At 39.5% G+C, this 20,828-nt stretch overlaps 2 protein-coding genes across 2 annotated transcripts; one reads left to right on the plus strand and one right to left on the minus strand.

The window, feature by feature from the left end:
* Positions 1 to 6,471: 6,471 nt before the first annotated feature.
* Positions 6,472 to 8,573, minus strand: LOC106302950. Its single transcript, XM_013739345.1, has 3 exons — positions 7,318 to 8,573; positions 6,904 to 7,207; positions 6,472 to 6,825 (listed from the first exon to the last, which is right to left on the minus strand). The coding sequence occupies exons 1-3, from the start codon at positions 8,571 to 8,573 to the stop codon at positions 6,472 to 6,474; spliced, it is 1,914 nt and encodes a 637-aa protein (XP_013594799.1).
* Positions 8,574 to 10,445: 1,872 nt separating this feature from the next.
* On the plus strand, positions 10,446 to 17,603 carry LOC106305959. Its single transcript, XM_013742395.1, has 19 exons — positions 10,446 to 10,982; positions 11,087 to 11,212; positions 11,283 to 11,714; positions 11,805 to 11,887; positions 11,974 to 12,378; positions 12,461 to 12,550; positions 12,630 to 12,794; positions 12,884 to 13,106; positions 13,223 to 13,323; positions 13,417 to 13,503; positions 13,571 to 13,723; positions 13,797 to 13,952; positions 14,035 to 14,244; positions 14,326 to 14,958; positions 15,047 to 15,538; positions 15,609 to 16,136; positions 16,212 to 16,316; positions 16,386 to 16,625; positions 16,706 to 17,603. Exons 2-19 carry the CDS (start codon positions 11,089 to 11,091, stop codon positions 17,471 to 17,473), a joined length of 4,995 nt encoding a protein of 1,664 aa, XP_013597849.1. The 5' UTR covers positions 10,446 to 10,982; positions 11,087 to 11,088; the 3' UTR covers positions 17,474 to 17,603.
* Positions 17,604 to 20,828: the final 3,225 nt, after the last annotated feature.

The following is a 20,828-nucleotide window of genomic DNA, read 5'->3' on the forward strand; positions in this document are numbered from 1 at the left end:
AAGCGACGCCGTGAAGCCGCTGTGACACACATCCCGGAGCGACCTGGCCAGAGCGGCATGGAGAGGTCGTTCGCGTTTCTATCGTGAGACACCCCTCTCAGAGCGACTTGCCAGAGCGACGCTCCGAGGTCGCTCGCGTTTCCATGGCGAGACGACACAAAACGAAGCCCGGAGCGACCCACTGAGGTCGCTCCCGAAGGCCGGTGCGACTTGTCAGAGCGACATGCCGAGGTCGCTCCGCGTCTATTTGCCTGTCGAACTCATGTTTTCTAAGGGCTTTTTGGTCATTTCATTATGCACGTTTTTATTTTTCTAAACCTATGTTTTAAGGATTTTTTGGGAGCCACCGGGCAGATTATCTTTTATTCTTAAGAAAAAACCTTTGGAAAGTTCATCTCTTGAATCATTTTTGTTCATCTAGTTATTGCAATTCTGTGTTTCCAATTCATTGTTGTATCCCTCTGTATGATTAATTTGAAATCCAAAATGGGTTTAAGAGGAATAATGAAGAGTAGTGAGTAATCACCATTTGAATTCTTGGGTTAGGAATATTAAGGGTGATTAGGCTAGAGCTAGGATGTTTTAGTGTAGATCATTCCAAAACCTTGCTAGTAGAGTAATCATAATGCATCTTCTGAGTTAGCTTCTCAAAAGTTGATCTTTAGGCATTTCCCACCCAAAAGGTGTTCGATGAAATGCCTGAAACAACTCTTCTAAGCTTTTAGCATATTTTGCCAAAGACATTTGTTGTTAGAAGTGCTAAGATAGTCTTAGACCTGTTAGTAATGATTGCTTCCATATTATTCAACCAAAGACATTTGTTGTTTGAAATGTGTTAGTAAATGAACAGTCATCTAGACATAGAGTTTGTTTAGAATCGAGTCTAAGCTTAAGGTTGATAGTTTGATTGTTCGTCTGCCATCCTTAGTTCGAAACTTGATCACCCAAGGTCTAATTCCTATGCCCATGAGTTCTCATTTTCCTTAGTTAAGAAAGTCAACTCATATACCGCTTTTATTATTCTGAAACTGAATTAGCTTTATTCATTAGCTTAGAAATCATTTGAAATCACTGGTTGCACTTAGATTGAGTGAGTACTTGCATTTTCATTGCTTTGAATTCTCTTAGAATTGGTTTGACAATCATTTATACTACAACATTTGTCTTATGAGCCTTGAAAACCAATTTGATGTTAGGAGTGAGTACTTGCATGAATTTTTACACCCTTGAAAAAAAACAAAGAAGCATAAGATTCAGTTTTATTTTTCATACTATTTATGTAATGAAATCATATTTCCCTTAGAGTTTCGCCTGCAGTGATGAACTCAAGAGTTTCTCCACCACTACGGGTGTTTTGCTTCCACGGATGAGGCAATCTGACACGAACTGGCCACCCGATTTTATACGCTTTGACATCCTTTAGAAGAGACATATTTTTTGCGTTCGCCATGTTTTCTGTGAATCAAGAGTGAAATATGGATAGGTAGTAGGTAATTCTAGACCCAGTATATATATATATATATGGGTGAAGAGTCTAGGTTAAGAGGGTAGATATGGCGAGTTTAGATACAGCTCGGATATCCTCTGCCTTCAATTTTTTAAAGTTAATCGTATGATTGTATCTTTTGAAAATCTCTATAATCAATTTTAGAAATTGTTCAAATTCCTTGCGCAAAATATGGAAACTAATTACAAAAGGCATCATTAATTGATTAACGCTTTTCAAGGAAGATCTTGGGAGGCAATATATTAGAGAATAATAAGATACATGATCTAGCCTGTAGTGTTTACATGTGAGAATAAATTTTAAAACCAGTGGCATGAGATTGTAATTCTTTAGAAAAATTCAAGGTTGTTTCAAATTTGTACTCCTGTTTTAATAGATTATAAAATTCAAATACTCAGTTACATTAATTTTTATTTATTAATTAAAATGAACAATAATAAAAAGCTTTAGAAAAATAATTTCTCACCGGACCACTGTAAAATTGAAAAGCCGGTTAAACTCGTCAAAGCTGGTGACCGGGTTAATATCAAAACATAATGTTTTCAAATTTGAATTAGAAATTATATATTGAAAAATATTTCACATTATGTTAAATATTTATTTACCAAAACCACAAAATATTTTTCTTCATTGCGTACCGCTTATATTACCAAATCTGATGTTACCATTCGGATCCTATATATAAGTACATTAAATAGTTTACGAAATTATGAAATCTAGCCCATGCTGCCTACTCTAAAACCGAATCAAAAGGTCATCGCTGTAAAATTCACCCTTTTGTGCTACAAGAAGCACATTTTCACACACAGAAAAATGTGTTTATTTATAAAATTATTAAGTTCTCGTCTCTTTCGTCTACCTAGGGTCACCGCCGCTTCATTCATTTTCTGGCTATCGCCACCGTCTCAGGTGACCGCCGGACTTGCTCTCCTTCCTTTTTCCCGTCATCGTCGTCTTCTATTCAATCCTCGTTGTTGTCTCCCTCTCTGTCATTTTACGGTTAGCTTGCGTGAGTCAAGGTACTTTCTGGTCTCGATTCGGTGATTTTCTGGTTTCTCAAGTCAGATCACGGAGGATGCAACGCTTGAGGACGGTGCGGACTCCTCCATGGCTTTGTTCCTTCGGTAGCTGCGAGTCTCTGCCTGGAAGGGCTTTTTTCGCTTGACTCGCGTTAGCTTGAGTGGAGGTGCGTGATATCTGAGAAGCTGGTATGTGTTCAGTTTGCTCCTCCGGCCAGTGGAGTGGTGGTGGTTCTCCTCCGGCGTGGTCTCGGTTAGGGTTTGAGAATTCGCGGATCTCGAGCTCTCTTTTTCCTTTTATGTGCAGGGGATCCTTGCTAGGCGGTCTCTTCATCTTTGTGGCATTCTGGTGGCTTCATGGCTAGGTTGTGGCAGTGCATGGTGGTGGCAGCCCCCGTACTTTCAGGCAAGCTTGAACTTCTTCAATTCTCTTTCTAGAATAGTTATTCGGCTTGTTGTTGTGGTCTGGCTGTATCTTGTCCACAGCCTTCACTCTCTCAAATAAGGTAATAAAGTCATTAGTCTAAACTCGGTTGGTGAGATGGGTTTCGTTCTTTTTGCAGTACAGCAGTTGGTCTAACGAGGGGTTCATACACTTACGGTTGTGATTCCAGAGAGTAAGCTGCCTTGCGATCCGTTATCTCTATATGAAATATCGGTTCAATGGGTGTATACGGTGATAGAGGGGTGAACCAGAGATGACAATCTCTAGGACATCTCTACGAACGACGACATCGTCGCTCGGAGGTTTGCTCTCGTGCCATCGGAGGTAGAGTTGTCGGGTGTGTTGAGTTTTGCTCGTGCTTGGATTCTTTGGTCGGGTCTGGTTTTGGTTGAGTGACCAGAAGCTACATGAGCCGTTATTTGAAGGTTTGAGGATGCCTTTCTCTCGGTAGCTCGTGGTGCCTGACTCTCCTTCGGATTCTTTGGTTTGAGCTTGGCTCGTCGCTTAGGTGATTTTCTGTAGTGTTTACATGTGAGAATAAATTTTAAAACCAGTGGCATGAGATTGTAATTCTTTAGAAAAATTCAAGGTTGTTTCAAATTTGTACTCCTGTTTTAATAGATTATAAAATTCAAATACTCAGTTACATTAATTTTTATTTATTAATTAAAATGAACAATAATAAAAAGCTTTAGAAAAATAATTTCTCACCGGACCACTGTAAAATTGAAAAGCCGGTTAAACTCGTCAAAGCTGGTGACCGGGTTAATATCAAAACATAATGTTTTCAAATTTGAATTAGAAATTATATATTGAAAAATATTTCACATTATGTTAAATATTTATTTACCAAAACCACAAAATATTTTTCTTCATTGCGTACCGCTTATATTACCAAATCTGATGTTACCATTCGGATCCTATATATAAGTACATTAAATAGTTTACGAAATTATGAAATCTAGCCCATGCTGCCTACTCTAAAACCGAATCAAAAGGTCATCGCTGTAAAATTCACCCTTTTGTGCTACAAGAAGCACATTTTCACACACAGAAAAATGTGTTTATTTATAAAATTATTAAGTTCTCGTCTCTTTCGTCTACCTAGGGTCACCGCCGCTTCATTCATTTTCTGGCTATCGCCACCGTCTCAGGTGACCGCCGGACTTGCTCTCCTTCCTTTTTCCCGTCATCGTCGTCTTCTATTCAATCCTCGTTGTTGTCTCCCTCTCTGTCATTTTACGGTTAGCTTGCGTGAGTCAAGGTACTTTCTGGTCTCGATTCGGTGATTTTCTGGTTTCTCAAGTCAGATCACGGAGGATGCAACGCTTGAGGACGGTGCGGACTCCTCCATGGCTTTGTTCCTTCGGTAGCTGCGAGTCTCTGCCTGGAAGGGCTTTTTTCGCTTGACTCGCGTTAGCTTGAGTGGAGGTGCGTGATATCTGAGAAGCTGGTATGTGTTCAGTTTGCTCCTCCGGCCAGTGGAGTGGTGGTGGTTCTCCTCCGGCGTGGTCTCGGTTAGGGTTTGAGAATTCGCGGATCTCGAGCTCTCTTTTTCCTTTTATGTGCAGGGGATCCTTGCTAGGCGGTCTCTTCATCTTTGTGGCATTCTGGTGGCTTCATGGCTAGGTTGTGGCAGTGCATGGTGGTGGCAGCCCCCGTACTTTCAGGCAAGCTTGAACTTCTTCAATTCTCTTTCTAGAATAGTTATTCGGCTTGTTGTTGTGGTCTGGCTGTATCTTGTCCACAGCCTTCACTCTCTCAAATAAGGTAATAAAGTCATTAGTCTAAACTCGGTTGGTGAGATGGGTTTCGTTCTTTTTGCAGTACAGCAGTTGGTCTAACGAGGGGTTCATACACTTACGGTTGTGATTCCAGAGAGTAAGCTGCCTTGCGATCCGTTATCTCTATATGAAATATCGGTTCAATGGGTGTATACGGTGATAGAGGGGTGAACCAGAGATGACAATCTCTAGGACATCTCTACGAACGACGACATCGTCGCTCGGAGGTTTGCTCTCGTGCCATCGGAGGTAGAGTTGTCGGGTGTGTTGAGTTTTGCTCGTGCTTGGATTCTTTGGTCGGGTCTGGTTTTGGTTGAGTGACCAGAAGCTACATGAGCCGTTATTTGAAGGTTTGAGGATGCCTTTCTCTCGGTAGCTCGTGGTGCCTGACTCTCCTTCGGATTCTTTGGTTTGAGCTTGGCTCGTCGCTTAGGTGATTTTCGACTTTGTCCTGATATGATATAGGGTTTCTTTCACTATCTTTAGATTCTTATGTTTAGTTTATTTTCTCACACTCTGATACTAGTTATCTTTGTAATTTATGTTGCATATTTGAAAATTAGTATAATAATTTAACATTTAACCGTAAAAAAAGAAGAAGCCCATTTTCTATTTCTGCTAATTTTTATCTTCATATACAGTCGAGAAAGCTTTGAGTTTTAGTCTGGGAAAATTCCTGAAAAATACCCAGACTAATTTTGCTTTGCTAAATAAATACATGAACTTTTTAGGCTTCCCAAAAAATACACAGACTAATTATGGTTATTCCAAAAATACATGAACTTTTGAATTGTGGAAGTTTCACACCTCGATTTTGACGGCGTTAACTCTGATTAACAGAAGATTAAGACGACGTTAAAGAGTTAACTGAACACGTGCGGAAACCGTGAAAAACTCTTTGGCTTCATAAAATCCTCAAATCGATTACGAACAAACCCTAATTTTCTCTCTTCTCCTTTTATCTGAGAAATTTCCAGAACAAATCGAAAGAGATGGGTAAGAGTGAAGGCTCGAGTTCAGGTGCAATCTCATCTTTTAAGAAGAAGAGCGAAGGTCCTTTTTGCCACTGCAAGAGACGAACGAGTATGGCAAAAGCGTGGACAAATGATAATCCGGGTCGAAGGTTTTGGTTGTGTAAACCTCATGGGTTCGTGGCTTGGATTGATTTAGAGGAGCAAAATGTTTGGCAGAAACAGAGTTTACTGGAGGCGCGAGATGTGATGGATCGTCTGAGAGAAGAAATCAAAGTCCTTAAACAGTCACCTTGGACAACTTCTCAACAAGCCACAATTGAAGATTCAACTGCATTATTGTTGGAGGAAGGGGACAGACTCGCAGAGGAGAAGAACAAACTAGAAATTGTGCTTATAACATCGGCTGAAAAGGAGAAATTGTTAAGGCAATTTCTTGTTCTTTCATGGGGAGGCTTTATTTTTATCACAATCATCATCGTCTTTGCCATGTTGAAGAAGTAGTTATGCTTTGTGTCTTATGTTTTCATGTTTCATTGTGTTTGTGTCTTGGTTTGTACGTTTCGATGGGTGTGTGCTCGTTTGTGATTGTTGTAGTTGCATAATTTTCATCAATGTATGTGGATTGTTGTTATATGTTATGTCTTCTTCATGTCAACTTTCTTATCAATAAAGCATAATAATCTTAAAATCGTGACAGAAAGTTATGAAGTCTAAGAAAACATCCAACCAAAATAACATCATCCTACAAAGTTTTAGAGAAGTGAGACAAGAAGATAAAGAAAGAGATAAATCCTAAGAGTCTTGAGGTGGTTGTGCAGGCCCCCCATACATCAAACACACGACCAGAGAAGGGAGAAATATAGCAACCAGACTCTCTTGGAATCAGAGGCTCACGCTCACTTCCACGAGCTCGACCACGCCCTCTCCCTCTTCCGCGGGGACGACCACGTCCTCTAACATTTGGAGCATTTGAAGGCTGTGGAGCAGTTGAAGGTTGTGGATCAATACAAGGTTGTGTGCTAACCGGGTTTGGTGTTAACTGGCTTTGAGCATTCCTCCTCCTCTTCGGTGCATTTTGAATGCTCCACGGATCATCCTTATTAAGACAAGTCACATATATACAAGTCAGGAACAGCTTATCAAAGAATATATCATCAATCTACTTGTAACTTACCGGAGTTGGTGTCTTTTTTGGCCGTCCTCTTTTGTGTTTCGGAACATCAGGAACAGCTTGTCGAGTACAAGTTCCACAGTTATGACCAGTTTTCGTACAGTTGCTACATGTCATGCGTCTACCTTCTCTCGTAGCCTTTGTCGGGTTTGTCTTGGACTCATGTGCCTCGTTGATCCTATCATAATTTCTTAGACGTCCTGGCATTTTCCTTTTGTCAGGAATTTGTATAGGATCTTTGAATGTCTTCTCCCACAGTCTCTCTCCGTTGACAGGTTTTATGTTGTTTTCATAGGTCTCTTGCCACCTTGTTGTCAGATAGTAAGGTCAAAATAGCTACAAAGTACACACGAGAGACAGAATTAGAGCATATATAGCACTAAAAAATACTATGATTTGAGAAGTTAAGGCACTCACTCTTCAGGCTCCTTGTTATGCTCATTTATGACATAGATAGCATGTTGACAAGGTATCCCCGTGAGGTCCCATCGATTACAAGCACAATGCTTATATGGAAGACATACCTTGTAGCAACAATCGAACTCACTGACTTCATATAAGCTTTCACTACTTTTGATCACTGTGCAGTGGTCACTTGCTTTGCGGTTTTGCTCAAAGATCTCCATAATGTTCGGTGGAAATGGAGTTGAACAACCACTTGTTTTGTCACGCCTTCGAGAGTTACGCTTCATTGCAAGCCTCCTAACCTCCTCGAGCATGTTAATCAATGGCAACTTACGAGCTTCCCTGATTGTTCTGTCGTAACTTTCGGAGAGGTTGTTACACACATCCTCGCATCGTGCGTGTGTACTGAAAAACGCTCTACACCATGTCTTCGGTTCTGTTTTCAGTAAGTCCTCATGTGCATTTGCATCGAACACTTCTAAGGCGTGCAAATTGAACTGATAATGACCTTTAGTGAAGTTGTATTCAATTGCCCAGAAATAATCTTCATACTCTGATGCTCCATAGACCTTCTTCCAATTTGCAAAAATGTGTCTAGCACAATGTCTATGCTCTGCGGCGGGAAGGAGGTCTGCAACATCATTAATCAGACCTTTCTGCTTGTCGGATATGATAGTGAATCCATTTCCTAAACCCAAATCCAAATCATATTTCAACTTATCAACAAACCAAACCCATGAGGCATTATCTTCAACTCTAACTATTGCCCAAGCTATAGGATAAATCCTATTATCCGCATCCCGTTCAACAGCTGCAAGAATCTCACCCTTTAACTCCCATTTCATAAACGCTCCATCAAGTCCAATAATAGGCCGGCAACAACGCTTCCATGTGGTCCTCAGATTCTCAAAACAGATGTAGAATCTATCGAAGACAAACCTACCATCTTCACGAGGAATAGTCACATTCTCAGTCGTGGTATTATCATTTGAACGCTGAAGCTCCCTCTCATAGTCCCACGGTTTGGAAAATTGTTCCCTCTGCGTTTCTATAACCAAGTCTAGAGCCATTCTTCTTGCTTTCGTGCATATCCACTTAGAAACAGAGAGATTGTACCTCATCATTATCTCATCCTTGATGTCAGTCCACTTAATACCAGGCCTTCTTCTTGATTCATCTTTATATTGCCTTGCAATTGTACCATGCTTCAACATCCTTGCTTTGCTGCTCTTGAGATGGTTATGTTTATCCACAGAAGACTTCACCATCCCCTTCCCCTTTGGCTTCTCAACTGAGCAATAAATCTTCCATTCGCATCTTTCTTTTGTACAAATGGCTCCCAACTTTGTTTTCTCCCATCTGCAAAGCTTCACATCATAATTTGTCTTCAGAACGTAGCGCAACAGCTGGTCTTTGAACTCTTCTCCGCTCTTGAATGTCTGCGTTTACCACAGGTAAGGAGGCTTCTCGTTGCTGTATGTAGTTCTCAAAATCGCTTTTTTGTCGATTGAAGTCTTCCTATTCATCATCAGTGTCAACAGCAGGAGACGGATGTTCATCATCTTTTAATTGCCTCTCGGCTTCGTCTTCATCATCCTCAGCTCCAGCTCTAATTTCTTCATTAGCACCACCTCTAACTTCATCACTACTGCCACCTCTAACTTCCTCATCACCGATATCCCCAAAGAGTGACTGAAATGAAATATCATCTCCTGCTTCTTTGATGATTTCTTCCTCAACCTCATCACGAGCATTTGACGATTCTCCATTGTTATGACCTTCACCGTCTTTGTTTTCTTCATCGCTGTCTTCATCACCTTTGTCTTCTTCACCGGCATCTTCTTCACCTCTGTCTTCTTCACCTCTATTTTCTTCCCCAACCTTTGGTACTTGATCATCAACCTTCTCACCAACACTCTGCTCAATGTAGATATCAACGCTTCCTACTTTCATAGCTTCACAACACATCTGATTAATAGAAGCATCTGAAGTGACTTCGGATATCACTTTCACCAAATCGATAGATTCTTGTGGAAGCTTGTACCAGACATGTTTCACCACACCGTTTGACCCATTGTCTTCACAGAATCCTTCAAACATAGACCATGTCATGTAGTCTGGATTGATAGCAATGTCTTTATTCACTAATCCTCTCCGGTAGAAAAAGTTGTTATCTTTACGCTCCATAACGCCTCCATAGTGTAGCCTAACCTTCATCAACCCTAGATCACTACAATCAAACCGAAGATTAGGATTTAGAAACTCAGAACATGAAGAGGAAGAAGAAGAAAAACACAAACTCGGATTATGAAATCGAAGAGAAATTACCTCAGCTTTTCGTCTCTTATAGAACATGGAAATCGAAGACTTCAAAGCGACATGAAGAAGAAGAACAAGGTTTAGAGAAGAAGAGAATCTGGAACAAATTTGATTTGGGGCTAAATGGAATTAGAGTTTGTTCTTCTTTCGATTTGGGATTTTAGGAGTTAACCGAGCTTTCACTGATTAGGCACGTGTTCAGTTAACTCACTAACAGCTTCTTAATATTCTGTTAAACAGAATTAACATCGTTAAAATCGAAGTGTGAAACTTCCAAAATTAAAAAGTTCATGTATTTTTGGAATAACCATAATTAGTCTGTGTATTTTTTTGGAAGGCTAAAAAGTTCGTATATTTATTTAGCAAAAGAAAAATTAGTCTGGATATTTTTCAGATTTTAGTCGTAGACTCTTTTCTCTCTAAAGCTAAAGCTCTAACAATAAAAGCAAACATTTGGGACAGTATATTAAATGGGCTTAATTTGGACCCATTGATTTTTAAGTTTTGTATGGTCTCTATAACGGGCTTTACGAACCGAGATTACGAAAAAATGGGCGAGTCATAGATCCAAACACAAGCGACAAAAAGGTCCAAAGAAGAAAACGTTTTTTTTATTATTTAAATCAACGAGAGAGAAACAATTGAAAGAGAGAGAAAACGCGATTCCTGAAATCAAACTCCCTCGATTTCCCCGAAAACCCAACAAAGAAAAAAAAGCATCTGACAATTCACACAAACTTTTAATTAATTTTTATAAAACCCCTCTTCTTCTTTTTTCTTCAATCTATCAAATTCATTATCATATCCTTTTTTTTTTATCTTAAAAAATTACTGAAGAAAAAAACAATATAAAAGAAAAGCAAACAAAAAATTGGGTGTGATTATAATTGTGGAAATGAAAAGTCAGACGAGCACTGTGGGGTGTTGTTCGTTCGCTTGCTGTTCTTCTTCGTGATTTCTTCTTCTCCTTTTTATTTCTTTTAATATATTTTTTTGTATATTTCACCTCTAAAACAAAAAGAAAAGAAAATGATTCTCGGATTTATTAATGATCTTGTCGATATTGCTCAACGTTTAATGTTTATGATTTTTATTTGTAAAATCCCCAATCACATTCCTAGTAGTAGTAGTAGAAACCGTAGAGAAAGAGAGAGAGAGAGAGAAAAGTTTTTTATTTTGTTTTTCTTTTTGAGTTGATTATTATTCTTCTTTACTTCTCTTTTTCGTCAAACCAAAACAATCCAACGGTGTTCGTGTTCTTCATCATCTCCTCAAAGAAGAAAGAACAATCCTTTCGTTTAATCTCATATCTTCATCACCAGTCTTCTCAAGCTTTTGTTTTGATCCCTTCTGTTCAAGTAAGTTTTGATTTTTTTCTTTTCCCCCAAAATCAATCCATGAGCTTTTTGTAATTCTAGGGTTTCGAATTTTTTTTTTTTGAGATTTGGGGGTTATTGTGTAGAAATGGAAGATGGGTCTGAAGGAGACAAGAACAAAACACCTGAAGGTGCTGCTGCTACTGAGAGTAAGAGTAAACGTAAAATGAAAACAGCTGCTCAGCTTGAAGTTCTTGAAAACACCTACAAAGGTTTGTCTTTTTTAATTTTTAATTTTACTTCATTATTGCAGTGTTTAATTTTCACTGTAATGGTTTGCAGCTGAGCCGTATCCTTCGGAAGCTCTAAGAGCGGATCTCTCAGTTCAGCTGAATCTCTCCGACAGGCAGTTACAGATGTGGTTCTGTCACCGCCGTCTTAAAGACAGGAAGTCTTCAACTCCGACCAAACGCCAGCGTAAAGAGTCCACACCTTCGGCGGCTGAGTCATCAAAACAGGCCGCCGCCGTCAATGCCGCTGATTTGGTGGCGGGAAATGAGCATAACTCGTTTCCTCACGAGCTTGATTCCAGAAGAACCGCTCGAGGCGGTGGTGGTGTAACGGTGGTTAGGCGGTTCAATGAACCGTCTCCGTCTGAGGTTAGAGCCATTGGTTACGTGGAAGCTCAGTTGGGAGAGCGTCTGAGAGAAGACGGACCCATTCTTGGAATGGAGTTTGATCCTTTACCTCCTGGTGCATTTGGGACCCCTATAGGTATATGCGTCTTACCATTTAGCTGCTTATTATTGATAGAACAATTGTTGTTGAATAAGCTAAAATGATGTTCTTTTGTGTGTGGAGCAGAGATGCCAACCCATCGAAAGGCAGCGACTAGGCCGGCTTTTGAGACCAACTTATATGTCCGGTCCGATGTAAAGCCTCTTAAAGTTAGTTCTTTCTTTACTTTTGTTGTTGCTCATGTGTTTTCTTGTTCGTACTCAACTAATAATTTGGTCATTTCTATCATTTTTAGGAATCTGTGAGGACTATTCGTGAGTATCAGTTCCTTCCGGAGCAACCATCTTCAAGGACTGATCATTCCGAAAGAGCTTCTCCGGCGTCGCATCATTATGGAGTTCCACTTGATGCTTCGGTGGTTATGAGGGCTTCATCAGTCTCTGGGGGACATCGGGATGACTATAAAGTTTCGCCACAGATACCAAATTTAAACCTTTCAGCTCATCACGTCAAACCAGGGCACGTCTTGGGCGAATACGACTCACCGTACCAGAAGAGCTACGTGGATCCTGCTCTACATGGAAACAAGGATCCTTTTGTGAAGTCCGAGAGAGAAGTTGGTATTGATGATGATGAGGATGATGGTGATGGTGATGATGATGATGATGATGTTCTCCTGCAACTGGAGAGAAAACGCAAGGTAATCATCTATGACTGACTTTTTAATGTTAAGTGCTAGGTACTTCTACCCTCATCTTCTCGTTATATATTTTCAATTACAGAGTGAAGAAGCAAGAATAGCTCGGGAAGTGGAGGCTCATGAGAAGAGAATCCGAAAAGAGCTTGAGAGACAAGATATGCTGAGACGAAAGGTCTTGTTCCATTTAAGCTAAGCACATACTTCATTAAATGTTGGTTTTTTTTTTCTCAGTGTGTCAGTTTGTTGTGTAGAGAGAGGAGCAAGTAAGGAAAGAAATGGAGAGGCAAGACCGTGAAAGACGGAAAGAGGAAGAACGGCTTTTACGTGAAAGGCAGAGAGAGGAAGAGAGGTACCTCAAAGAGCAGATGAAAGAGATGCAGCGAAGAGAGAAGTTCTTGAAGAAAGAAACAATCAGGGTATTGTGACGCGCACCTTTAAGTACCTTCAGAACTTTTAGGTGAAGTGAAAATTATTTTCTCATTTGGACCTCGTAAATGTGGACCAGGCTGAGAAGATGCGACAAAAAGAAGAGATGCGTAGGGTGAAAGAGATTGCAAGGCTTAAAGCTGCTAACGAGAGGGCAATGGCTCGTAAGATTGCTAAGGAATCAATGGAACTTATTGAAGACGAACGCTTAGAACTCATGGAGGTGGCTGCGTTATCCCTAGGATTGCCTTCAATGATCGCACTCGACTTTGAGACTCTACAGAACCTCGATGCATATAGAGGTGAATACCGTAATAAGTTAATGAACTTTTAATAATTTAGATTCGGTCTTTTCAGCTGTTTATGAGATTTTTTTTTTCTTTCTTATATCTATCTGATGGATTATATATTATTTCAGATAAGCAGGTGACATTTCCACCAACATCTGTAGATTTGAAAAAGCCTTTTGCTGTGAAACCATGGAATGGTTCTGATGAGAATATTGCTAATCTTCTTATGGTGAGTTTTTCCGTATTGTTTTTTTTTATATGTGCTTATAATAACTATATCAGTAACCAATGTTTTGATTTGGTTAAAAAAAAAACAATATAGGTGTGGAGATTCTTAATCAATTTCGCGGATGTTCTTGGCCTTTGGCCATTTACTCTGGATGAGTTTACTCAAGCATTCCATGACCATGTAAGTGTTAATCTCTCTCGCTTGTGTCTCTGCGTTAGATCAGTAACATGATTGCTTGGTCATGTAGGACCCACGACTCATGGGAGAGATACACATTGTTCTTTTGAAGACTATAATCAAAGATATTGAAGGTGTTGCAAGAACACTCTCAGTCGGCGTCGGAGCAAACCAGAACGCTGCAGCTAATCCCGGAGGGGGTCATCCTCATGTCGTAGAGGGTGTAAGTTTGGACTTTAATGTAAATATTTCTCCTATTCATCCTAATGTTGTATGATGCAATTTTGGATTTTTAGGCATATGCGTGGGGGTTTGACATACGCAGCTGGAGAAAAAACTTGAATGTTTTTACTTGGCCTGAGATCTTGAGGCAACTCGCTCTCTCTGCCGGGTTTGGACCGGAACTTAAGAAACAAGACATAAAAACCATGTCTGTTCACGATGAAAACGAGGTTGGAAAATCTCTATTCTAATCGTATCAGTTTTTTCTATTGTATTGTTGCTTCTGTTTACCTTGTTTTCTTTCAAGTGTAGGCCAACAACTCTGAAAACGTGATATTCAACTTAAGGATAGGAGCAGCAGCCGAGAATGCTTTTGCCAAGATGCAAGAAAAGGGTCTTTCTAATCCGCGACGTTCACGGCATCGTTTGACTCCAGGCACAGTTAAATTCGCTGCCTTCCACGTCCTGTCTATTGAGGGTGAAAAGGGTTTGACAATCCTCGAGGTTGCAGAGAAGATTCAGGTAAAAGATTGCTTTCTCTTGAAACTTACTTTAACCAGCTTTGGTTTCATTCTCAATTTTCTTTCTTATTTTGGATCATAGAAATCAGGATTGAGGGATCTAACTACGAGCAGGACACCGGAAGCCTCGGTTGCTGCTGCGTTGTCTCGAGATACAAAACTATTCGAGAGGGTGGCTCCTTCTACGTACTGTGTGCGTCCTTCATATAGAAAAGACGCAGGTGATGCCGAGACTATATTCGCTGAAGCGAGGGAGAGAATACGCATGTTCAAGAGCGGTGTTACCGATGTGGAAGATGTTGATGAAGCTGAGAGAGAAGAAGATTCCGAAAGCGATGTAGGAGATGATCCAGAGGTTGATTTGAACCTCAAAAAGGAAGATCTTGGTGCTCTGGAGGAGATAGGAAAGTTAACCGGTGTAGAACCCTCGTTGGAAAATGGGAAACTGGAAACAGAACCGGAGGCAAACCCTCTTACTCCCTCTCTCCCTGAGGAATCTACAAAAGATGAGAAAATAGATGACATCTTACCGGATCAACAGGATGCAGTGGCTAATGATGGTGACTGTTTTGACGTGAGCAAACTTGGAGAACAATGGGTGCAAGGACTCGTAGAAGGAGATTATTCGAGTCTCAGCATCGAGGAACGCTTAAGCGCACTTGTCGCTCTGATTGGTATTGCAATCGAAGGAAACACAATCCGAATCTCCCTTGAGGTACCTAAAAAAAAAAGTCTCAAAACTTTGCATTCATTTGAGTCTTTTACCATAATAATGAGGAGGTTATTGTGTGTATTGCGTGCAGGAACGTTTGGAAGTTGCGAGTGCGTTAAAGAAACAAATGTGGAGTGAAGTTCAACTCGACAAACGATGGAAAGAAGAGTCTTTGATCCGTGCAAATTACCTCTCATACCCAACACCGAAGATTCAAGAAAGCCCATCAGCGGATGTGACACCAATCTCCTCACAGGACCCGTTGAGTCTTCCACAGATCGATGTCGCAGGACCAAGCTTGCAGTCGCAAGAGAACGTTGCTGGAATGGAGAATTTGCAGTATCATCATCAGCAGCAGCAGAGTTACACAGCGGACCGAGAAAGGCTACGTGCAGAGTTGAAAGCCTACGTTGGATATAAAGCTGAAGAGCTATATGTATACAGGTCACTTCCGCTCGGTCTAGATCGAAGACGCAACCGTTATTGGCGGTTTTCAGCATCCGCCTCTCGGAACGATCCTGGTTGTGGTAGGATTTTCGTTGAGCTTCAGGATGGTCGATGGAGACTCATTGATTCAGAAGTGGTAATATTTGAAAAAAAAAAACTATTTTCTTGAACATTTGTTTGATGGATAGATGCTTCTTTTTTTTCAGGGTTTTGACTGTTTGGTGAAGTCACTAGATGTCCGTGGTGTACGTGAATCACATCTGCATTTCATGTTGCTAAAGATGGAAGCTTCTTTTAAAGAAGCAGTGAGGAGGAATGTGGAGACGAGTACCGGATTAGACTTGGATTCTGATACTGCGGACATCTTGTCAACGTTTAAGATAGAGCTAGGGGATGGTGAGAGATGCGGAGTGTTGCAACGGTTCCAGAGTTTTGAGAGATGGATGTGGGATAATATGCTTCATCCTGGTGCGTTATCCGCGCTTAAGTACGGTGCTAAGAAGAGCACTACGCTTTTCCACATTTGCAGAAGCTGTGGGGAACTGCACTTTGCAGTGGATGTTTGCTGCCCTGGTTGTGGTCAGGTGATGATGAGTGGTGGTTTGGATGTTAATGAACTGTGTTTTGCTGACCAAGTGGCTCGACTCGGAGAAGATACTGGATTTATATTGCGTGGCTCGCACCTGTCTCCTCTCAGGATAAGACTACTCAAGATTCAGTTAGCACTTGTTGAAGTGAGTTATTCTAGTCTTATCATCATATAAGTGTGTTATGAATGTGTATTCTAACTTCTTCAACCATGGCTACAGGCTTCTCTTCCACCCGAAGGACTTCAAACTCATTGGACAGAGAGTCTCAGAAAAACTTGGGGTCTTAAGCTGTTGTTATCAAGTTCCCCTGAAGAACTTCATCAGGTTTTCAATGTTTTACCCAAATTGTGCATTTGATCTTTCGGACAGTTCTTGAATCCGTCTTGTTTTCAGGTTCTGACGATGTTGGAGGTCGCGCTAAAGAGAGACTTCCTGTCTTCAAACTTTGAAACAACTTGTGAACTATTGGATTTATCAGAAGAAGCTCTTCTCAGAGATGTTAAAGTACTACCGTGGACACCGAAGACCACGGGAGGTGTAGCTTTGAGACTCTTTGAACTCGACAGCTCCATTGCTTACACACCTGATCAAAACAAGGATCCTCAAAAGGACAAAGAATCTGAAGATTTTGTCGTAAGTTTATATAAATACTGAATACTGATTCTTTTTGTTATGATTTATTCATACAGTTTTAAAAAAATTCTTCTTTTAAGGGTTTGGAGACGAATTTTCTGAGGAATGTTCAAGAAACTGACGTAATCGAGGCTACTCCGGTGCAAGTTGCATACGCTCAGGAAGACACGGAGCCGGGTTTAGGTAGAGGTCGACCACCACGAGGACGTGGCCGGCCTCGTTCCCAACGTGGCAAGAAACCATCACCGGCTTCTGGTAAACCACCACGAGGTGCAGCAAACTCAAATGGCGAACCGATGTTGAGGCCGAGAGCTCAACCGCGTGGGGGTAGGAAGAAAGGACGACGCAGCAGCGGCACGAGAACAAGACCGACGAAAGGAACGCTGGGTATATCCAATGAGGTAGTAGGAGTAGGAGGAGGAGGAGGAGGAGGAGGACGTCGGGGTAAGGAAGTTAATGTAAATGCCAAAACCAATCTTCACGGTTGGGTCGAAACGCCTGATGATGATGGAGAAGCTAGCAGCTCGGGCAGATCGTTTCAGTATGATGATGATGTCATGGCTCCGGTTGATGACTTTGGGGAATCGAGTAAATTAGTAGGTAGAGGTGAGTTTAGCTTACATAGTGATGATGAGTACGAAGAAGAAGAAGAAGAAGAAGAAGAAGAAGACATGGACACGAAAATGAACGTTGATGATGAAGATGAAGATTACATAAACGAGGAGGATTCTGATGGTGGTAGAGAGCAGGCGTCGGAGATGATAAGCATGGAAGCAGCAGCTTCTCAGAGAAGGTTTCCGTTTGAAGATCCTGATCTTACATCTTCGTCTTCCTCTGATTTTCAGTGACTAATTAAGAGACAGGAAACTAGTCAACGTGTCTTTTTGTTTGTTGTATTCTTCCACAAGGTTTCTTAGTTTAAACATTTATCATTAACCCTTTTTCAAGAAAATGTAACATCAGTGTGATTGATCTCTTCATCGTATAAGCTTCTACGGTTATATTATTAGTTAACTTACGTGTAAATCGTGATTTGATTCGATAAAAAATTTGGATAGCCGAAACTTTACGAAGGAAAAAAATATATAATCCGGTCTGGTCATGTGCTTTTGGTTTACAGCATATTCTACTTTTTTAATTATTTATCAAACAGCCACTTTGTTCTGGGTAATTTGCACACCATGGCCGGTTCACACTGTTGACTGGTCTGTTGTTGGTGGTGTTGCGTTGTAAATATTCGATTTTTTTGTTTAACAAAATATTCAAATTAACTCGTTATTATTGTGATTGTAAGTTTGTTAAGTTGTTACATTAATAATGTTGATGGCGTTGCGTTGTAAGAGAATAAGAAAAAAGGAAAGAGATAACAAGACACTTTGGATCTGTAGAGAGAGATGCTAGTGGGATTGAGAACGACGTCGCGCATATGTCTCTCTTTGAACTTACAGACAAAGAACTGATCGCCATTCATGACACAAGAAAGACAAAACCATCTTCTCCACATATCACACCAGTCTCTTGATTTTTTCTTATATTAAAATATCATCTCAATCATACAACGGAAACAAATATTTCAATTATGTAACTTCAATTAATATTTTATTCTATCATTATTTCATCTAAAAGGAAAATCCTACAAATTTAATTAAGACGGTGTCTTATATGTAAGTCTGGACGTCTTTCAAAAGATTGACAGACAAGTCTCCAAAAGTTTTCTTTTTCCTATTGTCCGATTTTTTTTTTTGAAAAAGAACAAGTATGGTACTATTGAAGTAAAAGCTAAAAATATCTTGGAAAAACTGTTTTTTTAGAGCAAAAAAATAGTAATTATGTCCCTTTAGACTAATCTATATTTTGTGTCATATTTTTCTATAATACTCTTTAATATTTATGAAAATAATTTTAATAAATAGTTTTACAAACAAAAAAAATTTGAAAAAATAGTAACATTTGTTTAAATACCTATATGAACTTAATGGTATATTTTCCAGTTATAAAAAATTTAAAATTATAAATTTCAGACTATGTTCTAAAAAAAGTAGAAATGACATTCTATGAAGTAGAAAACGAAATCTACTTTTTTCATTGAATCTACAATGTTTAGAATACGTGATCTACGTAAATATGAGTATTCTACAAATATGTAGAATACACATTCCGCGCTTAACCTACCATTCTAAAATTCTTAGAAATCGAAATCTACACATTAATCTAATTCTAAAACATGTAGAAACCGACTTCTACAGATTTACTATAAATCTAAAACATGTAGAAATCAAATTCTAAACATTACTATAATTCTAAAAAACTGTAGAAACTGATTTCTACATATTAGTTGTATTCTACGGATAAGAAATCAGTTCCTAAAAATATGGAAACAAAATATTTGAGAATATTCACTTTTATATTTAGGGGTGCTACTGGTTGTTGTCGATGGAACATTCTTGAAGAGACGTGTCCTATTTTTAGAAATTCAAATTCTTATTTTTAGAAATTCAAATATTTGAGAATATTTGAGAATATTCACTTTCATCCCAGAGAAATCGAGTTTAAAGAGTTGAAATCATGCTTGGTCGGTTCAAATCAAGTGGGAATCAATCCGGATATAATCATACAAAACCAAACAAATCGATTTGGGATTCTTTCCTCGGCACGGGATCGATCGATCTATTCTTACAGATCGGTCGATCTGTGTAAATCGACCTTCGCCGATCGAGTGAAATGGACCAGGTCGATCAATGTATATTTCACGTTTTTTTTTGTTCTGAATAATGATCGGGATCGATCGATCCCCCTTGTCGAACTCAATATATATCTTTTTAAAAAAATTACAATTTTAAGGGCATTACTGCCATTTTGGAAAAAAATAGTCTAATAGGACATAAAGTAGTATAATTTAGTCTAAAGGGACATAGTTACCATTTTTTTGCTCTAAAAAAACAGATTTCCCAAATATCTTTTAGTTTGTTTGCGTAAAAAAGAAATATGTGCACGTCGTTTATTATTTGTGTTCGTTTATTATTTGTGTTTAAACGAAATGAGTAAAAGATTTGGTATATGACTAGAAAGCATTTAAAAGACAAGAATGAGAGATGCCAAAAAAAAATATTTAGCAGAAAAAAAAAAGAGAGATGCCAAAAAAAGAATGAGATAAATGTTTCCTTCAGAAGTGTATTAGTGGGAAAAAATTGTCTTGTAAAAAATCAAAAGTAGCTTTAAGTTTAAATGAACTCATTTGTATTGATAGTCTGGACAACTATTTACTTATAACATCATAACTTAAGCAAATCAAGTTGCTCAAAAAAAAACTAAGTAAATCAAAATTTATAGAAAAGTAGTCAGTATAGTTTCTTAACATATTACAATATATATATATATATATATATTCATTGTTAGTACGTGTGGGGAGTTGTCTGCGTACAATGTATTTGAAATGGTTGTAACTTGTAAAATCGACCTGAATAGTTCAAGAAACTAGAACCGGAAATGGACAATTTCACAATTATTTTATCTGACATGTTATTACGTACTTGATATTAACAGGGAATGTACCAATGTACTCATCTGGTAGATGGTTCTCGAAAGGGGGGGGAGGAGGTAATGATCAAGTCCATTCTACTCGCTCTCCCGACATACGTCATGTCCACATTTTTGCTTCCATTAGAGATTTGTGAGAACCTCGCTAATGCCATTGCAAAATTTTGGTAGAGTTTGAATCCCCCAAAAAGAGGGATACATTGGACGAAATGGGAAAATGTTTGTTTACCAAAAGAGGAAGGAGGAATTGGGTTCAGATTGATTCACGAGTTCAACTTAGCATTACTGGCAAAACAATTATGGAGACTAATACAGTACCCTGATTCACTCGTTGCCAGAGTGTTGAAGGGTAGATATTATAGGATGACCTCGCCATTGCGAGCAGTCTCTTCTAATAGTCCATCATATGTGTGGACAAGTATCTCCGCCTCACGGAAACTACTACTCATGGGGATCAGACAGAAGATTCATTCTGGCTATGAAGTTAGGGTGTGGGAGGATCCATGGATCCCAACAAGACCTGCTAGACCAGCTATACCTGTAGCGCCTGTGATGAACCCGAACATGAGAGTTAGTGATCTCATTAACCAGGACTCGAAGGAATGGGAGGAAGGGACGCTAGAGAACTATGTCCATCCTGGTGATATACCACTTATTCGCAGTATG

Source organism: Brassica oleracea, chromosome C7, assembly GCF_000695525.1.
Source record: "Brassica oleracea var. oleracea cultivar TO1000 chromosome C7, BOL, whole genome shotgun sequence".
In the NCBI taxonomy this organism is placed as follows: Eukaryota; Viridiplantae; Streptophyta; class Magnoliopsida; order Brassicales; family Brassicaceae; genus Brassica; species Brassica oleracea.

Coding starts and splice junctions, on each gene's coding strand:
- LOC106302950 (XM_013739345.1), bottom strand. CDS start 8,573: ATGGTGAAGTCTTCTGTGGATAAACATAACCATCTCAAGAGCAGCAAA. Junction 7,208..7,317: donor CATAACAAGGAGCCTGAAGA/GTGAGTGCCTTA, acceptor TCTGACAACAAG/GTGGCAAGAGACCTATGAAA. Junction 6,826..6,903: donor CAAAAAAGACACCAACTCCG/GTAAGTTACAAG, acceptor TGTCTTAATAAG/GATGATCCGTGGAGCATTCA.
- LOC106305959 (XM_013742395.1), top strand. CDS start 11,089: ATGGAAGATGGGTCTGAAGGAGACAAGAACAAAACACCTGAAGGTGCT. Junction 12,551..12,629: donor AAGATATGCTGAGACGAAAG/GTCTTGTTCCAT, acceptor TTTGTTGTGTAG/AGAGAGGAGCAAGTAAGGAA. Junction 13,724..13,796: donor ATCCTCATGTCGTAGAGGGT/GTAAGTTTGGAC, acceptor TTGGATTTTTAG/GCATATGCGTGGGGGTTTGA.